A 19,330-nucleotide genomic window follows, 5' to 3' on the forward strand; every position below is an offset into this window, starting at 1 on the left:
TATTATGGGTTAACAGAAAAAAGTGATCACATCTGCTGGGTCAAAAATATACATACAGCAACATGAATTAGCAATTTTGGTGACTTAGAAAGTTGTCAGTGAACTGAGCTTCATAGCATGGCCTCTTAACTTCTTGTGAGTGATTATGAGTGACGACAGCTGGTGACTTCTCTTAGACCAGTTAAATAGGGCTCATTGGATACAAACGCCCACAAATGCTACAATGGGAAAGTCAAAGGAGCTCAGCATGGATCTGAAAAAGTGAATTATTGACTTGAACAAGTCAGGAAAGTCACTTGGGGCCATTTCAAAGCAGCTGCATGTCCCAAGAGCAACAGTGCAAACAATTGTTTGTAAGTATAAAGTGCATGGCACTGTTTCGTCACTGCCAAGATCAGGAAGAGAACGCAAGCTATCACCTGCTGCTGAGAGAAAATTGGTCAGGAGGGTAAAGAGTCAACCAAGAATCACCAAAAGGCAGATCTGCCAAGAATTAGAAGCTGCTGGAACACAGGTGTCATTGTCCACAGTTAAACGTGTTTTGCGTCTCCATGGACTGAGAGGCTGCCGTGCAAGAAGGAAGCCCTTGCTCCAAAAGCGGCACCTTAAGGCTCGACTGAAGTTTGCTGCTGATCACATGGACAAAGATAAGACCTTCTGGAGGAAAGTTCTGTGGTCAGACTAAACAAAAATCGAGCTTTTTGGCCACAATGCCCAGCGATATGTTTGGAGGAGAAAAGGTGAGGCCTTTGACCCCAAGAACACCATGCCTACAATAAAGCATGGTGGTGGGAGTATTATGCTGTGGGGCTGTTTTGCTGCCAATGGAACTGGTGCTTTACAGAGAGTAAATGGGACAATGAAGAAGGAGGATTACCTTCACATTCTTCAACATAGCCTAAAATCATCAGCATGAAGGTTGGGTCTTGGGCGCAGTTGGGTGTTCCAACAGGACAATGACCCCAAACACACATCAAAAGTGGTAAAGAAATGGCTAAATCAGGCTAGAATAAGGGTTTTAGAATGGCCTTCCCAAAGTCCTGACTTAAACCCCATTGAAAACACGTGGACAATGCTGAAGAAACAAGTCCATGTCAGAAAGCCATCAAATTTAACTGAACTGCACCAATTCTGTCAAGAGGAGTGGTCAAAGATTCAACCAGAAGCTTGTGGATGGCTACCAAAAGCGCCTAATTGAAGTGAAAATGGCTAAGGGACATGTAACCAAATATTAGCACTGCTGTATGTATATTTTTGACCCAGCAGATGTGATCACTTTTTTCTGTTAACCCATAATAAAGTCATTAAAGAACCAAACTTCATGAATGTTTTTTGTGACAAAGAAGTATCTGTTCCAATCACTCTATCAGAGAAAAATCAGAGTTTTAGAAATAACGGGACACTCGGTAGAGCCATTATATTATATTGTTTACAAGTGTATGTAAACTTTTGACCACAACTGTATATGTATGTATGTATATATATGTATATATATATATATATATATATATATATATATATATATATATATATATATATATATATGACTGGAAACCCACACAGGATGAATCTGAAGGCTATTCAGAAGAGGAGGAAGAACAAGAACGTAAAAGGATTCCTAAGGTAGCCATGAAAAACAAAACTGGGTGTCCTGTGCCACAAAGAGAGGTGAAATTCATCCTCAGTTTCACTGCTTCCACAATCTATCCATCAAACACATCTGACAGCATCAGGGACAAACTGGGACAAATGATAGCAAACCCACACAGGATGGATCAAAAGACGATTCAAAAGATGAAGCAGAACATTTAGGACAAATGATTCACCAGGTGGCCACGGAAAAGGTCAAAATTGTCCTCGGTTTCAATGCCTTGACCAAAATATGTATTCTTTTACATCAGATGGTCAGCTCATCTGAAATATGCAAGGAGTAAAGGTATTAAAGGTAAATGAGTTTAAATACCTGGGGTCATTTTAAGCAAATTGACTTCCATGTCTCCTCAGAAATATTAATATTTAGGTCATTTCTCCAAGATTATAACTTAGAAACTGATGTTTCTGGGGAGGCAGAGACAATCCAGTTATAGAATGTTGAAATTAAGCCTTTGTTACCATTTTCCCCTCCACCATTAACTCCTCTAAATTAGTTAACTGGGGAAGGTTGGGAGACTGATTTTGCATGAAAGAAATGAAGCTTCTAATCTGTAAATGCTTAAAGAAGTGTTTTTGGAGGATTTGAAATTTTCAGGCTAAATCCTCAAATGGAACCATTATTCCATCACAAAAAAGATCACCCACTTTCCTAACACCTTTATCTGCCACATTTCCTGGTGCAAATAAGGCATTTTCCCCAAATAGGACTAAAATGAGAGAGATTATTCTTAATATTCAAAATTTCTTTTATTGTAAACCAAACTTCAATCATATTTCGGACTATAGGATTATTTGTTTCTTTCTTTAATTGTTTTGGCTGTGCAGAGTATAAGTACAAGTTTAATGGCATTTTAAGAGAATTTTCTTCCATCCCCACCCAAGACGGGGTGTTTTGGGGATGAAAAATAAAACATTATTGTCCTTAGATGAATAGCCAGATAGTACCAGTAAAAGTTGGGGCATTTCAACCCCCCTGTATCAAAGGCAAGATACAACAAAGACAAACAAATGCGGGGATGCTTCTTGTTCCAAATAAACTCTCCGATTAATGACGCTAGTTTGGTAAACAATCCAGCAGGAGGAGCCAGTGGGACATTCTGAAACATATACAAGAGTTTAGGTAATACATTTATTTTAAGAACACTTATAGATAGTGGTAAACTTATCCAACGCTCCAGATCTTTGGAAATTTTCTGTAGAATTGTATTATATTTAAGTACCACCACATCTTTTATTTTAATGCCTAGATGAGTGAATTCAGAATTAACAGTAAAGCCCTTGTTTAAGTAACATTAATGATGATTTTGTTACATTTACTTTATACCCTGAGAAGGCCCCAAACTGGTCTATTAAATCCTTTACAGCAGACACAGAAGTTTTTAGTTGCTTTAAAAATAATATGACATCATCAGCAAATAACGCAATTCTATGCTCCTTTCTACCAATCTTAACACCTTGTATTTGTCCACTGGTTCTAACCGCTATTGCCAGAGGTTCAATAGCTAAAGGGAATAAAAGTGGAGATAATGGTGTGAGGGATTAAACAATTATCAAACACTCAGGTGAAGAAATGACACTCAGACACTTCAACAGTTTTTAACGTGCACGGGTGAGGGCTCAGCAGAGAGACTCACGTCCCGCACAGATCTTACATCTTTATTTATACTCATGGTACATAGTGAAACACACAGATAAAACAGGAACTTAGCTGCACGCTCTTCACTCGTGGGTGGAGAACATGCAGTTCCTGGAACTTAATCTAACAATAACAGCTGGTTTTCACAACTTATTGTGGTTAATGCTTTGTACGCTATCTATGGCAAACCTTCTGTTGCTATGTGCTGACAACTAAAATATACTTAAAGAAATGAGCTCTTGCAAGGATGGTTATATTTGCACACATCTCTTGTGATCTCCTCGAACAGTGGTGGCCCATTGTTCAGAGAGTTCATGATAAAAAGACGTTTTGGCATAAGCAGAAATATTAAACACTTATCAGTATATCACTCAGTTGCATTTCATGACAATAAAAGCTTAAAATACTCTAACAAATGGTGAATCCTGCGGGCACCCTCATTGTTGCATTCTGAATTATATAGCGTTTCATAAAAAACTTTAAATGCATTGCTTATCTTGATTGGGTCTATTATGATATTTCCATTTGAAGTTTCAAGTTTGGTAATTGCCCTTTCAGATTGCTGCTGTTTTATACGCTAAGCCAGGAGTTTGCTGGGTTTTTCACCTTGGTCATAGGATTGTTACTTTAATCTCAATAAATGTACAGCTGCTTTTTCGCTTGTCATTTCGTTATATTGCGTTCTCAATAGTAATAATTCTTTGACATTGTCCTCCTTATTCTGGCCTGATTGAAAGCTGGTCTCTTCTAACATTTTTATTTTTTTATTCCAGATATTTTATCTTTTGGTTTCGTTCTCTTGTTTTCTTACTAGTATAGCTTATAATTTGCCCTCTTAAGTATGCCTTGAAAGCGTCCCATCTCACACTTGCCGATGTTTGATTTGAATTGTGCTCAAAGTATTCATTAATTTGCTTGCCTAAAACTCAAGAAACTGTTTGTCTTGCATCCACTTCAATTGAAACCTCCATTCAATTCGAGTTTTAATCAGTTTTGACTCTATGAAAGTCAAAGTAACGGCTGCATGGTCAGATATTATTATTTCCTTATACTGTATACTATATCTTTTGTATAAGGAGCCAGCTCAGTTGATGCCAAAAAGTAGTCTATTCTGGAATACACTTTGTGTGTACCTGACCAGCAAGAATATTGTAATTTGGTTGGATTTTGATCGCGCCATATGTCGGTTATATTGAACTCCTTCATAAATTGTTTGATCACCTTTAGTGTTCTATTGTAAGTGTTATCCATGCCTGACGATTTATCCTTCTGTGGGTTCAAAGAAAATTGCAATCCCCAGCAATTATACATTTACCTTGTAAATCTGAAATTTTAAGAAATAAATTTCTATAAAAATGTGGATTATCTTCATTTGGGCCATAAGTATTAATTAAATTGAGTCTAGTAGATAGTAGGTTACCTTGTAGTATTAAAAACAAAACGTCCATTAGAATCTTGACGCACATGCTCAACATGAAAAGGTATGGATTTGTGTATCATTATCATAACGCCCCTAGAACTGGAGGAGTAAGGAGGTGATAAAATTTGACCTGGCCATCTACGTTTGATTCTATTTGTCTCACTGCCTAGCATATGAGTTTCTTGTAGAAACACAATTTTGGCTTTCAATTTCTTGATCCTACTAATGACTTGTTTTATTTTTACTAACTTGGGTTTCAACCCAGCCCACGACCACCACTGCGACTACTACAACAACCAGGGCAACTACAACGACAACCAGAAAACCCACCACAAAAAGGCCGCTGATCCATACTACTACAACCGCAGAGAGGGAACGGTACCCACCGAAAACCACCCCAGCTGGAGATAACCGCACTGACAAACTCAACAGAGATCCACACAGCCGCAAGCTACCCATCACACACAGACTCCCAAAGACCAAACCCACCAAGAAGAAGAACGGTGGAGACAACGTAATCTGTAACATTCATTTTAAAGATAGATTTAATAGATTGACTTTGTATTTTAATGGGTTTCAGATTCCTGCTATTTATAGAATACAAAACACCTGGCTATATATTAGTGCTAAAACCATACATTACATAAATTTATAAATAATATCCATGAGTACATATGCAGCACACTTCTTGCTGATTACTTTAATTGCTTTTCATTGGAGCTTTTCAAATGAAATAGCTGTTTAGCAGCCAACATAACTCATTTCACCATCATTTTTTGTGTGTACAAAGAAAAGTTTACCACGACACCAGCTCAAGACCAAATCATTCTCACAATGTTTGAATCAGTGAAGAAAATGAAAAATAATATCTGCTTTTGTGCGCTGGTGTTGACTAACGAGTATGAAGACAAGTATGAGCCTAGCAAGCCAACAGCAAGCAATCCAGAGGAGTCAGAAGTCATCACTGTTATCACTCCTACCAGGAAGGGAAAGCACGATAAGCATGACAAGAAGAAGAAACAGAATGACAAGGGTGCCAAGAAAGCCGACAGAAGAGGAAAGCCAGGAAAGGAGGGAAAGATTGGGGGAAGAAAAATGGAAAGAAGGCGTCAAAGTGGACTATCCAAAGCCCACTAAAAAGCCAACGCCACCACCAAAGGGTGCCCTTGCCTCCTTTCTGGATTACTTTGAAAACAGGAGGCGGCTGCTGGTGAGACGTAATAGCATGACATAATATTGACAGTTCATAAGAGGCTCTTTCACCTGGCAAAACTCCAGGCTTCGAGCTTTGGCCAGAGGGAAATGTCAGTACTCAGAGCACCATCGCTAAGTGTGAGGACAGGTTTAACATTTTGGCCAAAGTGCTTATTTGATTTCTTGCCAAAATACAGATGAATTCAAATGTCAGACTATGGGCATCTGGAACAGTTGATTATTAGCCTATTATATTTCAAACACAGCCACTTCCTGATAAGCAGATAGCATGGACTTCTCTGCACCCAGCCAAAAAATGGCTCCAACAGATGAAGCATGATATGTGATTTAATTTCTGATTTAGCATTACCTCAGTAATTAATTGATGTTGCCTCCTTTCTGTAATAATCTAAATATCTCCTCAGTAATTAACTGAGTTTTCTGTCAAATACAACTATCAGCCAGCTTTATGCTAAGCTAACTGGCCAATAGCTGTAACTTAATATATTTCCCAAACAAACTCGAGAATGGGATCAATCTCTTCATCCAACTTGCAGCAAGGAAGCAAATAAGCAAAATTCCCTAATATCTCAAACAGTTTCTTTAAAGAAAGACATCAGCACTACAGTAATGAATGCAGCTATAAGAGAAATTAAAAGACACAGCCATCAGTGATCCAACAGACGTGCCTGCCAAACTCATTAGTCAAACATGAAATTAGTGCTTTTTTTTTCTGGACTTCAAATTTTGATCAACTGGATAGGTTTTGAGTTGGGAAGTTGAGCATTACACCATTCTGAATCACTGAGCAGCTGGCAGTGTGGAGCAGAAGGAAGTGACCTACAGTTGGTGCGGCTCCAATAAGGAAAGACTTTGTTTTCCAAGACAGAGTACTGAAATGTTCTAAAGACTCACATCAGGACAAATAATTTATTGTTGATTAATTTTAAACTAGTCAACAAACAGGTAAGCACCTCTGTACAATTTATTGTACAGTGTCACTTCTTTATAGTGAAGTGGTAGGGTAGGTAGCACAACCATCATCCAGGTATTTGACCGACTGCACAGCTGTGAGCTAACAGACTGTGCGGCTCTGTTTTGCAGCCAGTATAGATTCTTATCACAGTGGTGCTGTGAACAGGCTGGGAAAATATGCCCCATCGTCCGCCTGCAGGTTAATGTAAACATCACCTCTGCAGCACACTGTATTTGCGCGCACGTGTCACAGCATACACAGGATACTCTAACCTCCCTGTTTCCACTCCCTCCCTTCCTCCAGCTGATTACATCCCCCAGTGAGGAGAACAGTATGTATGTTCAGCAGAGGGATGAGTACCTGGAGTCTGTGTGTGAGATGGCCATCAGGAAAGTCTCTATCATAACTATTTTTGGCTCTTTGACCAACTCCACCATGAAAATCGACCACTATCAGATAGGTAAGTAGTTCCATATGCAGTGTGAGAGGGTTCAATCCATTTTTGTTTTTTTGCTCCTTGTTTTGACATGGTATGCGCCACTTAATCGCTATTAACTGTAGCAAGTCTTTCAGTTGCTCAGCCAGGAACTTTTTTTGAATAGCTCATGTGGCTCTCAATTTGGAGCAGATGTTTTCCGGACGTGCAGCATTTCTCAACTGCAACATTTTGAAACATTTTTGAAGTTTTCAGCACTGAAGATGGATTTCCCAAACAGCCCTTACATGCAGCAAAACACTGCAGTTAACCAGCAAAAGGTTGTAATTCTAAATCAAAATCATGTTTCCGCTGTCAGTAAATCTTCCTTAGGATGACAGAGTCATCGTAGATCCAGCTAAATGCTTTTCCTGTCATTTTAAGAGCTGCTGCTTTTCTGTTCAACTTTGTGAAAACACAGAATACTCACATGTACTATGAGGAAAACAATATTAAACCAGTAACACAACAGTGGGAACTTCTGTGCACCACACAAAAACAAACAAAAAAACCCAAACAAGTTAACTAGAAACACAGAACAACAAAGCAGTTAGTCCAGGTTTATTTTTATTGCCCCGATTTACAACAACAGCCATCCCAAGTTGTTTTATATACTAAAGACCCTGCAATACAAGAGAGTTTGACTTTAACACATTGTCTACTCAAGCTTGCTCTCTACTTAGTACTGAAATAAACAGACTCAGGCATTCTGTCATAAATGTAAGTAAGTTTGAATGTTTTTAGGAATACAGTAGATGTGATTTGCCTTAAAATACCATTTTTCAGGGAAATGTTGTTGTGTGAGTGCTGTCCATACTGAGACTCTGGCAAGGAAAAGTGTCTCCTGCCATGTCTGCTGTCCTGTCCTTGTACCTTCCTCACATTATGTCAAACTAGATGTGTTCAACAGAGATCTCTGCTCCCACAGTCACATCCAGAATGCGCACCGACTCTGCCAAAGCCACAGTGTTTTGTGCTTCTCTGTGCAGGTGATACTAAACAGTGTTGACCTCTGAATTCAGTGATTCGGCTCATTTACCATAATACCGTTGCTTATTTTAGTAATTACACTTTATTTGTAGCTAGAGGTAGGAATGCCTCCAGCTTCCAATCCAAAATGTGATGAGTTCAGCAGCTATGAAGTACAGGAGTCTGTATAACATGTACCAGGAGAGCAAACCAGAGTGCATACCTTTCCTGTGCATCATCTCCTGCGGAGTTGATGTGTAAGCTGGAGACATTTAATTCATCACACCCACATGCACACAGAGAGCAGTTATAACAGTGCTTGAAAACCTACTTGTTCAAATGCAACAAAACTGCTGCTGTTTTTGTGAGACGCACTGCGTCATTTGTGCTTGGCTTCTATTTTGAGACATTTTATAGCTGTCTCAAACCAGAGGCTGCGGTTGATGTGTGTTAACTGCTCTTTGTTAAGCTTTTTAAGTCTGTCACTCAATGTGCAGATGAGGTTTTATCCAGACATCATGTTTTTATGTAGTCACATTGTTGTGACCCACCTCTGTTGGTAAGTCTTCATTCATATTAATTATGAAGGCTTGATTTAAGTTTAGGTTAAGGTAAGCAACAGTATGTAAATGAATCTCAAGAAAGTAAATGGAAGTCAACATAAGAGTCCTTGGAAGTGAGAGAAACGCACTGTGGGTGGTCATGTACAAACAGCTGGTCCTTTCAGCATTGCCCCTCCTCTGGTTACAGTGACTTCATCTTTGGGTTGTAGCCTAGCTGGCCAAGTGTATGTTTTGCATATAGACCATATTAAAGAATGTTTGCTGTACATATCTGTGTGTGCAGTCTGTCTTCTGCCACCTACATGTACTGGGGGTTTCCTGACTTGATTGCTCATACACATTACACAGCAGAGAGTGGGCAAACCAGCCACCAAGAACACACTGTTCTGTGGTCCGTATGTCATACACACACACACGGAAGGAGCTATGATTAAAGGCTTTGGTCTGCATAAACACCAGCTCCATTAGACTTCTGAGACATCCAACCCTTTTAGATCTCAGCTGCTGTCTGTCCAGTTTGTCCTGCATGCTTCAGTTCTGCTCTTCACTCAAGAGTCTAATTCTTAAACTTCTCAGACAAATTTGTTAAAGGAGCAGTTTTTTGAAATCAGCATAGATAACTAAACTAAAAGAGGAGTAAGCATATTAACTGGGAAACAATTGCTCTTCATTTTACGTTAAGAAATATGACTGTAACATGCCTTAAGCTGTTTTTGTATCTGCCCTGTACTTTTCTAGCCTTTTGAAGCCATAACCATTTGAATAATTGTCAGGAAAAAAACAAAAAAACAAAACAACATTCAGAAGACTCACTGTCACCAAGCAATCACTTGGTGACAGTGAGAAGAAGAAAAAGAAAAAACTCCTTTTGAACAGGAAGAAACCTCAGGTTCAGTGAGAGGCAGCCATCTGCCGCAACCGACTGGCAGTGAGGGGAGGGAGACATGACAGAAGACAGATTAACCAATAGTGTGCAGTTTTCCTTCTTTCCCCAATTTTCCCAATCTGATATTCCGGGCAATATATTAGATTTACATTTGACTTTTGGACCATTTCACTAAGATTCCAAATACAATAAATGTTATGTTCCTTTGATTTTAACAGTTAATTGATATTCTTTAAAGGGGAAATTAGTACCCCCTTTAAAGTAGGAAAGTAGATATTGAATCCTTCTAATGTGCCTTTATTTCTCCAGGGAATGACAAGCCTATGAAGGGCTTTCGTCAGGAAGACCTGGTAAACCAGGATCTGATCACAGAGCTGAGGAAAGAGTTTGGCATGACCTACGAGGAGTTCTACATGGTCCTCACAGACACTGACATGAGAGTCAAGGTAGAGACTTACTCTTTCTAAGCAATATAGGAGGATTATGTGAAGGCTGTGGCTCTATAGTGTAGTGGTTTGCACATTTGCCTAACAGTGAAAGATCCCTATTTAAGTACCAGGAGGAGGAAAAAAAATCCCTTGACAGCTGTGTCGGGAAGAGCATCAAATACGCCAAATTAAACACAAGTATACCTGTTGTAGTGACTTGTGAATAATTTAATTCAGGTTTAGGTAAATAGGGCCAGACCACAGTCACATCAAGGCATGTAAAATTGATAATAAAGGGGCAGCCAAAAGTAGCTAGTATGTGATGGGCAGCCCCATAACAGAATGGCCGTGCTGTGTAGATCAATTAACTTGTTGAATACTTAAATTAATGCGGTGTGAATTTGGAAAGCATGTAAGTCAAGCTGTTTTTTCACTCTAAAATGTAAAGATGTCCCCTAAATGAACCACACACACTCACGTCTTGATTCAATTCAATTTTCAATTCAATTCAATTTTATTTATATAGCGCCAAATCACAACAAAAGTCACCTCAAGGCGCTTCATAGATACAGAGAAAAGCCCAACAATCATATGACCCCCTATGAGCAAGCACTTTGGCAACAGTGGGAAGGAAAAACTCCCTTTTAACAGGAAGAAACCTCCGGCAGAACCAGGCTCAGGGAGGGGCGGCCTTCTGCCACGACCGGTTGGGGAGAAAGAAGGAAGACAGGATAAAAGACATGCTGTAGAAGAGAGACAGAGGTTAATAACAGATATGATTGAATGCAGAGAGGTCTATTAATACATAGTGAGTGAGAAAGGTGACTGGAAAGGAAAAACTCAATGCATCATGGGAATCCCCCGGCAGCCTACATCTATTGCAGCATAACTAAGGGAGGATTCAGGGTCACCTGGTCCAGCCCTAACTATATGCTTTAGCAAAAAGGAAAGTTTTAAGCCTAATCTTAAAAGTAGAGATAGTGTCTGTCTCCCGAATCCAAACTGGAAGCTGGTTCCACAGAAGAGGGGCCTGAAAACTGAAGGCTCTGCCTCCCATTCTACTTTTAAATACTCTAGGAACAACAAGTAGGCCTGCAGAGCGAGAGCGAAGTGCTCTAATAGGGTGATATGGTACTACAAGGTCATTAAGATAAGATGGGGCCTGATTATTTAAGACCTTGTATGTGAGGAGCAGGATTTTGAATTCAATTCTGGATTTAACAGGAAGCCAATGAAGGGAAGCCAAAACAGGAGAAATATGCTCTCTCTTTCTAGTCCCTGTCAGGACTCTTGCTGCAGCATTTTGGATTAGCTGAAGGCTTTTCAGTGAGTTTTTTGGACATCCTGATAATAATGAATTACAGTAGTCCAGCCTGGAAGTAATAAATGCATGAACTAGTTTTTCAGCGTCACTCTGAGACAGGATATTTCTAATTTTAGAGATGTTGCGCAAATGGAAGAACGCAGTCTTACATATTTGTTTAATATGTGCATTGAAGGACATATCCTGGTCAAAAATGACTCCAAGGTTCCTCACAGCGTTACTGGAGGCCAAGGTAATGCCATCCAGAGTAAGAATCTGGTTAGATACCATATTTCTAAGATTTTCAGGGCCGAGTACAATAACCTCAGTTTTATCTGAATTAAGAAGCAGAAAGTTAGCGGCCATCCAGGTCTTTATGTCTTTAAGACATTCCTGCAGTTTAACTAATTGGTGTGTGTTATCTGGCTTCATGGACAGATAGAGCTGGGTGTCATCAGCATAGCAGTGAAAATGAATGCTATGTCTTCTAATGATACTGCCTAAGGGAAGCATGTATAATGTAAACAGAATTGGTCCTAGCACTGAACCCTGTGGAACTCTATAATTAACCTCAGTGTGTGAAGAGGACTCTCCATTTACATGCACAAATTAATTAATTATCGGAAATAATTAATTACATAAATATTTACAACAAATGTAATTAATTAATTAATTATTGACACATTTAATTAATTAATGACACATTTAATTAATTATTGACACATTTAATTATTTATTTATTTATTTATTTCACATTTTAATTAATTATTGCCACATTTAAATAATTATTTAATTGTGTATTTAATTAATTCATTTTGGCACAGTTGACTCCTTCAGGTCTCACCATGAAATAATTTTATCTGTCAACCTCACCCATCAAACTCAGGAGGCGGGGTTAACACTGATCGAGTCAAAACCATTGCTTTGGCCTGGTGGCCATTGTTTTTAGCACACAACAACCGGCATGTGGAAACTAACAGAACTGAACTTTGAAAAACCCTGTTTGTGTGTCACCAAATACTGTTTTAATATTTTTTTTAGCGAGAATGTAGTGATTTAATCTTCATATGTCTGGTCGGTTTGTCAAGATACAGCCTCTTTGCAAAAGTGCTTCGATGATTTTGGAGATGTCTGCCCAGGATAGACCCGTTCGCCTCGCAAGCAATCAAGTTATTACCACTGACAAAGCGCAGGCCCTGGTACACAGCTGTAATAACCCCCGCTGACACTGACTTCTTTTACTGAGGTTATATTTATCGGGGTTTTATTTCCTGATGTTCTTATGTGTCCTACGTGTTTCAGTCGCCAATTCTGAATTATAACTAACATTAAAAACATGTTTAAGGAGGAGAGAGAGCAAATAAATTCGATTAACAGCTGATCTTTGGGTTTTTGTTCAGTAATCAGCGTGACCTGCGTATAAACGTATAAAAGAGATAACGTTGGTGTTTCCGTCATGTAGTAACTGCTGGCTTTAACTGTACAAAGGTTGTTCGACACTATGAAACACATACAGACTTCATGATGTTCGGCTAATATTTTTATTGTGAATAGTAATCATGAGGGTAAACGGCCCTGTACACCACGGAGCGAGGTCAGCATATCCACGATATCGTCAGCTCTATGAGTTAACAGTTTCCCAGCTGACTAGTCTAACTGACATGTACGAATATGTCACGGGTCATATCAATATGATTTTACAGAAGATCATCCTTATTACTGCCAACTATTCCAGAGACATGAAAATCTACAGCATAAAGAACAAAAAAATATAGCAGTCTAATGCAACACTGTAACAGAGATGAACCGTCAGTTTGTCGCAGATCAAAGTGGAATGAAAGTGATTGGTTGAACAGGTGTTCGTGATCTGTGTTTTCTGCATTTTCATCAGCGTACGAGACTCAGCAGCAGATTAGAATAACAGTTACACATTTAATAAATCACCAAATGAATACACGCAAGAAACGAGCAAACCTGTTCAATCCGAGAATTTGAGTTTGTGTTCCCTCAGCTGCAGACTCGCTGCTGTTTAAATGTTTGAGAGGAAGATTAGATATAAAGAAAACGTCAAACATAGACTCAGTCTGCGTTCACATTTGATATGAGGCCAGGACGGATAATGGCTGTGTCCTGTTTGAAGATCATATATGTAAAATTGTTGTCTGACCTCCGTCGATCCAGCCGCTCAGAGTCCGTGGTTACCATGGTTACTGCATAAGCACCTATAATGTAAACAGCTGACACAGCGGAAACCTACCGGGAGCATGGGTGTTTATGTTTTTCATTGCAAAAGAACTGTCTGTCTATGTTTCAGTGCCCTGGTCTGCCACAGTTTCCACCAGCCCCACTCCAGTCTCAGCAGTTTAGTGACCTGACTGTTCCATTTTTAACTTTTGGTGTTTCTGCCTATCACAAGATTGATAACTTCAGTCAGCACTGTAGTGCATCATTCTCACATCAGAGGGACATTTGAATACTGTTTTATACAGCATATGACTGAAAGATGAATATCAAGCAGGCATAAGTGTGATGTTTATTGAACTGAGATCTCCTACTGTCATTTCTTACGGAGAAAATACCGGAAGACAACAGATGACCACAACAAGAAGCATGGCCAACAGGGAAACAAACGCCGACACTGCGGTGCAAGTCTCGGACGACAGTACACCTAAAGCTGGGCAGACACTGTGCGATTTCTTCAGTCACGTTATTCAGCTCCTGCTCAAACTGCACGATTGACTCGCAGGGGTTAGAAGTTGGTAGGTCACGATGCAGAGTCTCACACTATACCGCCCGATGCTCTGATGCGACCTGAGTGCTCACACTGTGCCTCCATAACATGAAGGTTATAACAGAAAATCTGTCGCTCGCTCTCCCTCTCTGTCTTTCACTCACACAGACACACCACCACCATCAACTTTGCTAAATTGCTAATGAAAAACATGATCAGGCAGCTGTGATTGAGCAGCAGTGTAAATCCAACTGTTTTCACGGTTGTTGTGGTCATGATAATTTTGTGATGCCACATCAAAAAGGCTCGGATGAGGTTTCCAAAGTTCTACAAGTTGTGCCTCCATCGCTTGTGTCCAGATCACACGCTGCACAGCCGTGCTGCTCCATTTTTTTCACCGACGTTTACGTGTTTGCGCGTGAGCAGTGTGAATAGCTACGGTGACACCCTCACGAGCGATTGATGGTCGGGAGCTGGTCGTGAGGTGTTAATCACTTCTCGTTACCCCACGTATACTACACGATGCACGATGAAGGCCAAAATCGGTTCGATCACTTAAAAAACGGCTCAAAATGGGCCTAAAACTGCACAGTGTAAGCCCAGCATTAGAGCAGCAATGTTTGTTCCCCTCAGAGAAAGGGAAGAATGGGAAAAGGAAAACACCTGGCTGGAAAAAGTTAATATGGGCATGTGCAGTGAATATCAGTGCTATGTGGCCAGAAGTGATAATATAACTTATTTTGTGTAATAAACAACTGCAAGGATAGATGATTACAACAAATAGATCACTAATACATAAAAGTAATACATATTTTAATAATGATGATGAGTTAAGATGCGTAATCATGGGAACAAGCGGGTTTACAAACGGGAGCAGCTGATTAGCATTAGAAAAGCTGAAATAATACCTCAACTGAAGCCAATTGTACTAAATGCACTAAATGTGCACTGTTACAAGAATATTTTTCTTTCTATTGTTTTCTATTATTTTAAGTTTTCTGCATTTTCATCAGCGTACGAGACTCAGCAGCAGATTAGAATAACAGTTACACATTTAATAAATCACCAAATGAATACACGCAAGAAACGAGCAAACCTGTTCAATCCGAGAATTTGAGTTTGTGTTCCCTCAGCTGCAGACTCGCTGCTGTTTAAATGTTTGAGAGGAAGATTAGATATAAAGCAAACGTCAAACATAGACTCAGTCTGCGTTCACATTTGATATGAGGCCAGGACGGATAATGGCTGTGTCCTGTTTGAAGATCATATATGTAAAATTGTTGTCTGACCTCCGTCGATCCAGCCGCTCAGAGTCCGTGGTTACCATGGTTACTGCATAAGCACCTATAATGTAAACAGCTGACACAGCGGAAACCTACCGGGAGCATGGGTGTTTATGTTTTTCATTGCAAAAGAACTGTCTGTCTATGTTTCAGTGCCCTGGTCTGCCGCAGTTTCCACCAGCCCCACTCCAGTCTCAGCAGTTTAGTGACCTGACTGTTCCATTTTTAACTTTTGGTGTTTCTGCCTATCACAAGATTGATAACTTCAGTCAGCACTGTAGTGCATCATTCTCACATCAGAGGGACATTTGAATACTGTTTTATACAGCATATGACTGGAAGATGAATATCAAGCAGGCATAAGTGTGATGTTTATTGAACTGAGATCTCCTACTGTCATTTCTGTTGCTGGAGATGTCCACTCTAATTTAATTTAATTTAATTTAATTTAATTTAATTAGTTTGCTGCTTTGAATTATATGCAAACATGTCCATGTGGATTATATAAGTTGCTTGAGGAAGAGAAAATATGTTCATCAAAAGAAGACAGTTGAGGTACTCGGGGCATCTAACCAGGATTCCTCCTGGACTCCTAGGTAGGTGAGGTGTTTTTGGCCATGTCCTACTGGGAGGAGGTCTCAGCGGGCTTGGGGAATACTGTGTCCTCCAGGATGAGCTGGAAGGCATGGCTGGGTTGAAGGAAGTCTGTCAAATTGATAAGCAGAGGAAGTGGTGCAGCACCTGGTTCTGTTTGTAGAAGCTCAGATGTAGGGGCAGCCAATCAGATGAAAGCTGGCGTAAATAGAGGAGGGGTTGGGGTGGGGGCTCCAAAAGACTGTAGCATGCAAAACCACTACTTTGTACAATTTCTGTCGTCTACAGACAAAATCATCTTAACTTGTGATCTTGTAAGCTGCTGGTACTTGAGTTGTTTTATGCCTTTGAACAGAGCCTGGTGGGTATTTGGTCCTGCTTCTGGCATCAGTGCTAAGTTACACTAATCCAGCTGCTGGGTGTAATTTGTTATTAACTGGACTAGTTCATTTATCTATCTCTAGTATGCATTTGAAGAACTCATAATCTTCTGTGTTCTCCCTAGCTGCCCTGGGCTTATCCGTGGCCTTCATCTTAAAATTCAGAGACAACATGTTCCATGTGCTGACTGGCCAGTTCACTACTGTTCTGGTCACAGGCCTCTCCCTCTTCCTCTTTGACTTCCACCCTTCGCTGGACTTCTTCCTCCAGGCACCCACGGTCCTGCTGGCCATCTTTATCTACAATGCCAGCTGGCCCAAGGACCTGGAATATAGCCTGCAGCGGGAGAAACTACGGGTCATCAACGGGGAGGTGTTTGAGAGGTCAAGAGGGGTAGGAGACAAACCACAAATCCTCAGTAGTCACGCACACAAGCCCACACACTCCTTTTCCTCACACAACTTCGCTCACCTAACCCCGATGTATATCCACTTCCTCTACTCCCGCCCACATACCAAGTGCTCTGCAGGAAACTTGGCTCTTGTTTCTCTGTAATGTCATTTCTTGAGTGCAAGAGGAAACCTGATTCCCAGCTATGAAAATAGCATCCAGGCTCATGCTGGAGCCTTACTTCATAGAATTCCTTTAGTAGTCAAGTGTTTTTTGATGGAAGAAGCTATTTAACAATACAGTAGTCTGTGGGGATACTATCCTGGAATTCTTTTCATCCCCAGCGTCCTGTTCTGTATTGAAGAAACCCTGTAAATCAGGTGAAATGCCAGGTTTCAGGTGTTTGTTTCTTTGCTAGAGCACTAACAAAAATACCCTCTCCATTGGCAGCCGTGGCTTTAAAATGCACGGTACTTCCCCGGTGTTTTTCGGGGAGTAAATACTGCCCTCCACTTTCTGAAAACAGAAAAAAGATGTGCACAGTGCCTCAATGTCTGCAGATTTGTCCACTGGATTTGATCACTTGTTCATTCATTCTGATGCCTTGTCTCTTTTTTGTGTTGCAGGACAGTGAGGAGCTCGAGCTCCTGACAAAGGCAAATGCAGACAGTGTTTCTGATGAAGAGTCCTTGTAGTAATGATAGAGCTCACTCCCAAGTATCCAGAGGATACTCTGCATCTTTCCTGCTGCTGATATCGAACTGGACAATTGACTGGATGGAACATGGTCACAGATTGTCTGTGAAAGCATTTATTTGAACAGTGATAAGCAGGTAAACGGTGAAAGATACTGTTGATAGATTATATGATAGACTCCTAGAATTAAAAACAAAGTGTTTAATAACAGAATTAGCGAAATGTGTATATTTTGGAAACGTGCCTGTCTGTGGATGACTGCTGTCATTCATATGGGGGAAAGTACCAGCAACGCTGTTTGTTGGAAAATAAGTGATACTTTTGGATTCATTATGGATTCCTTTTATGGACAGTGTATTTCTTTACATGATTCCTGTTGTACATGCTGCTATTTGACTGCTTGCTGGTGCTGGACGTCTAAGGACCAGAAACTGCAGTTTCAGGATTGTTTTGATAATAGATTTGTTTGAAATTGTGGTGATTTTGAATCTTTATCCACACTATGATGAATTCAGTTTGTATTGTACTGTGGAAGAGGCAGTTTATTTTTTTATTTGTTTATTTTCTGAGCCAGAATAAGTGGCATTGACATAATTGCCACTAATGCCTGACTTTCTGTCAGCACCACAAACTCCCTGCCTCTCTTACTTGGGGCTTGAATATTTTCTTGTTAAACTGTAAAATAACATTGTCTAAAGATTGTTGTTTGTGCCATTAAAATCCTCACGTGTGAATGCATTTTCTTGTAAAATAAATGGCAAGTTGTTTTACTTCTGTGCAAGTAATGCAATTTAATACAATCGCTGATGTCTTGTCATAAATTTGTGCATTTATTTAAATACTGAGGTTTTCTGGAGGAAGACCTAAAGGGTACTAGCTGCTCTAACTCCATGTTTTTCTTCTATTACTTTGCACATGCTTGATAGCTGTTTTAGCTCCCTATCAGTTCCTTTAAGCCAACTCTTAGATAGTTTACCCACCTGCTGAATAACAGTGTTCCACACCCACTAACATTATACAGATCCAAGAGAAAAGAGACTGTAACGCAGTCTGATGTCTAAGCTTTAAATGAACAAGACTCACTTGTACATACACTTTGGCCATGTTTAATACAAACTCTGTCTCTTGCTCTATGGCAGCTGAGAGATGCTCCAGCCTCCCCATGCCCTTAATTGGATAAGTGGAAGAAAATGGGTAGGTGGATTCAAGCCCTTCTTACTCGCAAAGTGTTTTTGCAAATGTGATTGCATTGAGGGGACAGTAAGTTGAGAAGGTCTAAAACTACTGTAGATATTACAAGTACGGCAGGTTGTTTCAATCATTACATGACCACTAAAATATACTTGGAAATATTTTTCCAGTTTTGCCACTAGGGGGAGGTGTTGCTCAAAAGATTATTGCAGCGCATTGGCACTGAAAGTGAGACAAATAATTTAAAGGACCTGGTAGTAAACAAATGTTTATTTTCATATAGCCATATAGAAACAAAGAATAAATAGAAACAATGTATAGCAACAGAAACTTTACAAAAGAGAAATAATGTGATGCTTTTAATAATATTATTGGTAACTGCACTTCAAATGCAACAGATGTCCAATAAAAATGTTCTATTATCTACAAAATCAACGTGTGTGCTGAAACTATGTAAGTCTGATCTAAAAAAGCCTGTTAGAGATGACACACGATGCAATAATGTTTTAAGTTGAAATAAACAAAAAAAAACAAACCCGGCAAAAACTAAAGTACGCAATC

General features: G+C 39.8%; 1 protein-coding gene across 2 annotated transcripts; it reads left to right on the forward strand.

Moving 5' to 3' along the window:
- Positions 1–10,178: 10,178 nt before the first annotated feature.
- Positions 10,179–18,378, forward strand: LOC146706839 (UDP-sugar transporter protein SLC35A5-like). 2 transcript variants are annotated; one of them, XM_085460819.1, is made up of 3 exons: positions 10,179–10,218; positions 16,617–16,885; positions 17,509–18,378. In XM_085460819.1, exons 2-3 carry the CDS (start codon positions 16,664–16,666, stop codon positions 17,575–17,577), a joined length of 291 nt encoding a protein of 96 aa, XP_085316945.1. In that variant the 5' UTR covers positions 10,179–10,218; positions 16,617–16,663; the 3' UTR covers positions 17,578–18,378. The 2 variants fall into 2 exon arrangements, with proteins under 2 accessions (XP_085316945.1, XP_085316944.1); XM_085460818.1 differs by lacking the exon at positions 10,179–10,218 and having other exon boundaries at positions 16,320–16,885.
- Positions 18,379–19,330: the final 952 nt, after the last annotated feature.

The sequence above is a fragment of the Copadichromis virginalis genome, linkage group LG6 (genome assembly GCF_057382275.1).
Source record: "Copadichromis virginalis isolate Kocher_CV1m ecotype Utaka linkage group LG6, C_Virginalis_male_GT1.1, whole genome shotgun sequence".
NCBI lineage: Eukaryota > Metazoa > Chordata > Actinopteri > Cichliformes > Cichlidae > Copadichromis > Copadichromis virginalis.

What these genes read in the sequence shown, in the direction of transcription:
- LOC146706839 (XM_085460819.1), top strand. Translation starts at nt 16,664, where the DNA reads ATGTTCCATGTGCTGACTGGCCAGTTCACTACTGTTCTGGTCACAGGC. An exon ending in TGTTTGAGAGGTCAAGAGGG is followed by an intron (nt 16,886 to 17,508) that starts GTAGGAGACAAA and finishes TTTGTGTTGCAG; the next exon opens with GACAGTGAGGAGCTCGAGCT.